At 31.0% G+C, this 6,000-nt stretch overlaps 1 protein-coding gene across 1 annotated transcript in view; it reads left to right on the top strand.

The window, feature by feature from the left end:
• Nucleotides 1-5,173, top strand: part of LOC129809986 (homeobox protein homothorax-like) — a 153,160-nt gene extending 147,987 nt beyond the window's left edge. Inside the window, exons 7-8 of the mRNA XM_055860209.1 lie at nucleotides 1,403-1,585; nucleotides 1,661-5,173. Of these exons, the coding sequence (XP_055716184.1) occupies nucleotides 1,403-1,563 (161 nt within the window). The 3' untranslated portion in view covers nucleotides 1,564-1,585; nucleotides 1,661-5,173. The remainder of the gene's footprint in view (nucleotides 1-1,402; nucleotides 1,586-1,660) is intronic.
• The last annotated feature ends 827 nt before the right edge of the window (nucleotides 5,174-6,000 follow it).

The raw sequence follows: 6,000 nt of genomic DNA on the forward strand, positions 1-6,000 counted from the left end.
TCCACTATGGCACTGTTTTAATTATTTCGCGTTTCACCATTTAATATGACTTGCACTCCACTGAAATGTCTCACCCATTCCTCCTGTATATGCCGCTACAACCCTTATGGCAATGAATGTTCTCCTCTCTATGGTGGAAAATTTGCAGGTAGTAGATGAAATCCACCAGTTAAAGTATAATCAGAGCTGGTTAGTGTGAAGATAGAAGATTAACTAGGAATTCGGTTTAGGATACCCACGATACCAGATAAAGGTCACCAATGTATTTTCATATGTAATGTTCCATTTTGTGAAGTCTTTAGTTTCGAAATTTAATGGCTGTCCTCTATACTTAGACCTCTTAACCAGTAAAGATCTTTAAGACTTTATAATCATATTAAAGGGCAAATAACCTATTACTAAGTATTAGGTTTCGAATCAGAGATCTTAGTTCTACAATTAGAGATCAATCTAAGAAAAACATCTCATACGGTATGTAAGTGATTTCGATTAATATTGGTGTTATAGGGGTTTTAACTACCAAGTTCGTTAAATCTTTAGATTTTAGTCAGTTAAAGGACTACCTCTTTTACATCAATTTCTTATCGAATGGTGGTCTTAAAGATAATATTTTCATATTAGTTTATGAAAACTAATATGAAAATTTTAGTTCATATGAAGATTCATATTTTTATTAGGTAAGACATAAAGTTTATTGCTTTATGACTTACCAAGTTTTAAAACAGCCTAGCAGTCTTTCTTGAATAATTCGTAAAGAAGTCATTGATCAGAAATCAATGATTCCTGTATTAGAACATTTTTGAGTAACTAATTCCTTGAAAAATTAAATTATGTTTTAATTGATCTTTAACCCAGGTGTAATGCCGTAGACACTTATGACTTAAGCCGAGAGATGGATTTGTCAGAAACTTATGAAAATGCAAATTTATCACTATTTTGATTATAATTAGGGTAAGCCGTCTCTCGGCTTAAGTTGTATGTGTGTTTAAGGCATGGTTCAGTATAGTCGAATTCAATGGAATTAGAAACAAATCACTATGTTTGTACATTAAGTATCAAGTCCTATACTAAACCAATCTCATCTAGCTTGAAAGTCTTAAAGTGATCAACTCTGACCATGTGCGAGATGTAAGCGACATTTCATCCCACCAAATCTCTCACCCACTGAGCCCTCATTACCATTAGTTATAATTTCCTAATTGATATTGCGACCCTATCCACTGTGTGCGCCTCCGAATGTGTCTGGGTTTGGTAAGACAATGTCGTTGCAGACTCCAGTCAAAAGTCACATTCGCACAGTCTCCACGTGTACTTGCGACATATGGATACTGTGAAGGATACCCTGATATTTGGGGGGTAGTCCTAGGGGCGCGAAAGAACATGACATGACCTCCCTAATTAGTTTTCCCGCCACATGCAGGTCCATCGGCGGCATACGGACCCGAAGCCATGGGCTGGATGGATGGTCAGGCACAGATGATGCATCGTCCGCCTGGGGATCCAGCCTTCCACCAAGGCTACGCGCACTACCCACCTGCCGAGTACTATGGCCATCACTTGTAATGCGCACCACATAGTAAATCAGGTAAGATTGCTCTTATATGAGCAATTGGGTCGAAGGACCAAATGAAATTAATGTGAAAAGTTATTGTCATTTCAGTGTGTCATCCAAGACTCTGCACATTAGTCAAGTTCTCAGTAATCCCAGTGAGATGACCTTTGGCGGATAAGCCACGTTACCACCAAACCTTAAAGCCAGGAACGAATTCGTGGAAGGATCAAATCGGTGCAATCAATTTTATTAAGTCGTTCACTCGACGCAGATCATCAAAATTCTTCTACGAAGCCACAAGAAAATTTTCGGAAAGTCTGCGTCGAGGCTAAACCCAAACATAACACCTTTAAAACAAAAAATTAAAATAAAACAGTAGAGATGAAACAACGACCTTCACATTTTGACTGGAGTGAAAGAAAGTGGGAGACATTTAAAAATCATTCTCCTCTAAAAATCGATCTTAAAATATAACTAAATGAAATAAATGGGTAAAAATGTGATTTATTTGTACAAAATGTAAAGTGTTAAGAGTGTCGTGTCATGTACAAATCATAGTGAAAATGTGGTGGAGAGGCAGTGATAGAAACTGTGTTCCAACCGAAGACACTGGAGTAAGACATTGACGCTTCGAGTAATGAACTCAGAAGAACAAGTTTTAAGGAAAAAAAAAGCAAGAAAATATGGAAAAACTACAGTGATTAATTTTTTAAGTATAGAGAGAGAAAAAAAGAGATGAAATATAAATGATAGTAAAAGAAAAAAAATACCTAGCAAAATTACTATAAATAAAACGATCACATGCAGCAACTGATAAAAACTATGAGAGAGTGGAATAAAAGAAAATGATTTAGGATATAGCGAAAGAGCATTATAGGATATTAATATAAAAGTCGTATAAATATCAGTGGAGTGTTTTTCTAAAAATCAGTAAAAAAAAAACAAATGAAAAAATTAGCATTAATATATTTAAAAAAAGGAAATACAGTACTGTAAAAAAACAAGTATAAATTAAAAGAAAAAAAACAATGGTATATAAAAAATAGTGAATCTTAAATGCTGGTCATTGAACGAGAGGATACTTTGACGATTTGGAAACGTAGATCAACGCCCACAATCAGCAGACCTTAGTGAATTTCTCCTAACAAACCACCAAAAAAAAACAAAACAAAACAAGGATTTCCACTGATATTGGTGCGGTAACCAGAGGAAACATTAAAGGACAGTGAAGAAATCTACGCAACAAGATGGATGTTAACTGCTAAAGAATGCAGTGGCAATACCGACTGACCGGATAATGTCATTACTTATAAATAGGAATTTCAAGATGAAAGAAGTAATATAAATAATAATTGTAAGTTAAATAGTAATATTTGGAAAAAGTAATAAGGAGTATATTACATTTAAAAGAAAATGAGGAGAAAACAACTGTAATTATAAACTATCTTGCAAATAACGTAAACTATTATTATTGTGTATATTATTATTATTATTAATTATTATTATTATTACAATCATTGAATAAAATTAAATTCTTTTTCCGTACTATCCCAAAATTTTTAGATGCAAACTTGCAAAAAAAAACAACTCAAACCGAAATAGAGAGAAAAAGGAGATAAACTTCTGTACAAAACACATACTCACGTTTATTTAAAAAAAATGAATAAAAACGAGCCATCAAACCAGTTAAAAAAGCAGAATTCTAGAATATTAAATACCTGAAAAAAAGAAATATATCAAACTAAAAGTATTGATTATTTAAAGAAAAAAAAACTGAACAGTTTTAGAAAAAAATTAAATCATCATCAACAATAAAGAAAAATGATATTTAAAAATGAAAAATGAAGAAATTAGAATTTATATAGTCTCTCCATTGAACTTTGGCTCCGTTTGTGTAATAAAATGATGTAAGCATTAAAATGAAGACGAAATTGACGAAGATGCAACATTTTTAGGTAAAGAAAAAATGAAACAGAAATCCAGAAAACACTATACATGGCATAAAATTTAGCATTAGCACTCGTTGTCTAATATTCCCGGATGAAAATAAAAATGAAAGAGAATAATCTGCTGCCAATTGGAGATGGCAAAAGGGATCAAGATTTAAGAGGATGTCTTCAGGAAATGGTGCAGAAGAATATCATTAACAATGAAACATAGACTTCAGTGAACTCCAACACAGGTTAAATTTTTTCTTTTACATATTTTTTTCAAAATTGTTTTTATATTTTCAAAAATGTCTGACAAAAGAAAAGAATATTGGTTGTGACTTACTTTTCTGTATTTATTTTTCATTCTTCACATTTTTTTTAGATTTTTGATTTTTTTCAGTAAAATAAAAATAAATAACTGAGAGAGATAATGGAAGGTAAAAAAAATTATATTCAACTCGATATACGTAATTTTGAAGGACGATTAAAAGTTTTTAAAAAAAAATGAGGATAAATGAAAAATTAGAGCTTTTTGCTACATTAATGAAATAAAGAAAATACATTAAATAAATTACAATGGATTTCTATTTAAAAGAGATGGAAAAAATAATATATACATATATTTTTGCTTTACATATTGAATTTTTTATTGAAAGATACTGAAACACGCAGCATGGAAGTGGAAGGAAGGGCTAACAATTGACCAAAAAAAAATAATGTAAAACTTCCACTGAGTTTTCTTATCAGTTTCTTTTTCAAAAAAAAAAAAAAAATGGAAGAGACAAAATTGAAGAAAAAATCCCAAAATAAATCAAGTTCTACAGGGTGTTTGTAGTACTATACTGTATAAAAAAAAGAGAATTATAATAGTGAAGAAGGGTAAATAGATGGAATCACACAAATGGAAAAGAATATTGGGAGAAAGAACAATGTAAGAAACTCAAGAAAATGATAATAAGCAGCCTCTTATCGACACGCCTAATCATCCAACTCAGTATACGATTAAAATATACTCACTTTTGCACCTGAAAGTGAATCAATAAATTGTGAAATGACCTTTTTGGATAATTTTTTATTCTAATTGCAGATTCTAATAGTTAATCTTGTATGGATTTATCAGCTGGCAGTACAGCTTAAACATTGTTGATACGAAAAACTATGGTAAATATTTCCCCAAAACGGAAATTCAAGTAAAAAAAAAAGCTCGTCCTTTCAGCGAATTTTATTTTCTTCGGAAAAACCCCCTGAAAAAAATTACCTTGAGTTCCACTTCCACATAATATTAATTCGGCAAAATTGAAAACGAAAAATATCCTTAAATTTGATATGACGTTTTGGCTGTCGTCAAAATGGTTTATCCATTATTCGCCTTAACCATGTATACGAAAGATGAAGAAGAAACTTGAGGAAAATAATTGAATAAATTAAGACAGGACCTTATTTAAAAATAAAATAAATATTTTAATGAAGAATAAATATACAAAAAATAAATATTAAAAAAAATATCGTTGAGTAAAGATTATTCTTTTCATCCTGTTTTGCTTATTAGTCCAAATATTTAACTTTTCAAAAACAAATCCCATATTTTTGTTATTTGAAAATACTAAGAAAAAAACCGAGAAACCAGATATTTAAACGTGCTCAAATTTATTGACAAACCACCCCATTTTGCGATTGAAAATAAACAAAAGAAGATCAAGAGATTTCTTACAAAAAAAAAGCAAATAATCTTAGAAAAAATGTGAAAATGGGATAAAAAAAATAAATTGAAGAAATATTTTGAAACCATAACTGTGTAGGAGGAAGAAGAACATCATACATAATTATTGTATAATAAATACCTCTCTGTACATTTGCATTATTACACTTACACAACATTATTTCTGTATAGTCTTTTTCTTTTTATTTGGAAAACCAGAAGCATTAAATGCGCATCTTGTGTAAAAAAATTAAAATAACCTCTTGTGTTTTATTGGTTGGGTCCTTGGTGCTTTCGAAAAATTTTCTGCAGCGTTGGAATTTTATGTACCGTTGTTGCGGTAGACTTTGCATCCCTGCTTTTCGTAAGCTTTTCTTTAATTCTAGCCTTTTAGGATGGTTTTCTTCGATCATATACATTAGGATAAGATGAGGTAATTCGGAATCACGTCTATTTTGTGATTTTCAGATTTCCTCTGCTTATTTTCTTTGATTCTCTAATTCTCGAAGAGAAAAAGAAAACCATGAATAAGTACAAAACTTTACATTGGAGTGTACTTCTTCGTTGTTTTTTTTTGCCATCTAAAACTGTTGAAATCTCTAAAAGTACCAAATTAAACATGATTCCAAATTACCTTATCTTACTTTATGTTCGTTCAATAAAGATCATCCTTAAGTGCTAAAATTAAAGAAAATCTTACGGAAAACGGAGTGCAACGTCACTGTTGGAGTGCAAAATCACCCGCATCTACAGTATTTCTTTATAATCCACAATTTACTCTTATTTTCTAAACATTTGTTTGACATTCCGCTAGTGTG

This window comes from Phlebotomus papatasi, chromosome 1 (assembly GCF_024763615.1).
Source record: "Phlebotomus papatasi isolate M1 chromosome 1, Ppap_2.1, whole genome shotgun sequence".
NCBI lineage: Eukaryota > Metazoa > Arthropoda > Insecta > Diptera > Psychodidae > Phlebotomus > Phlebotomus papatasi.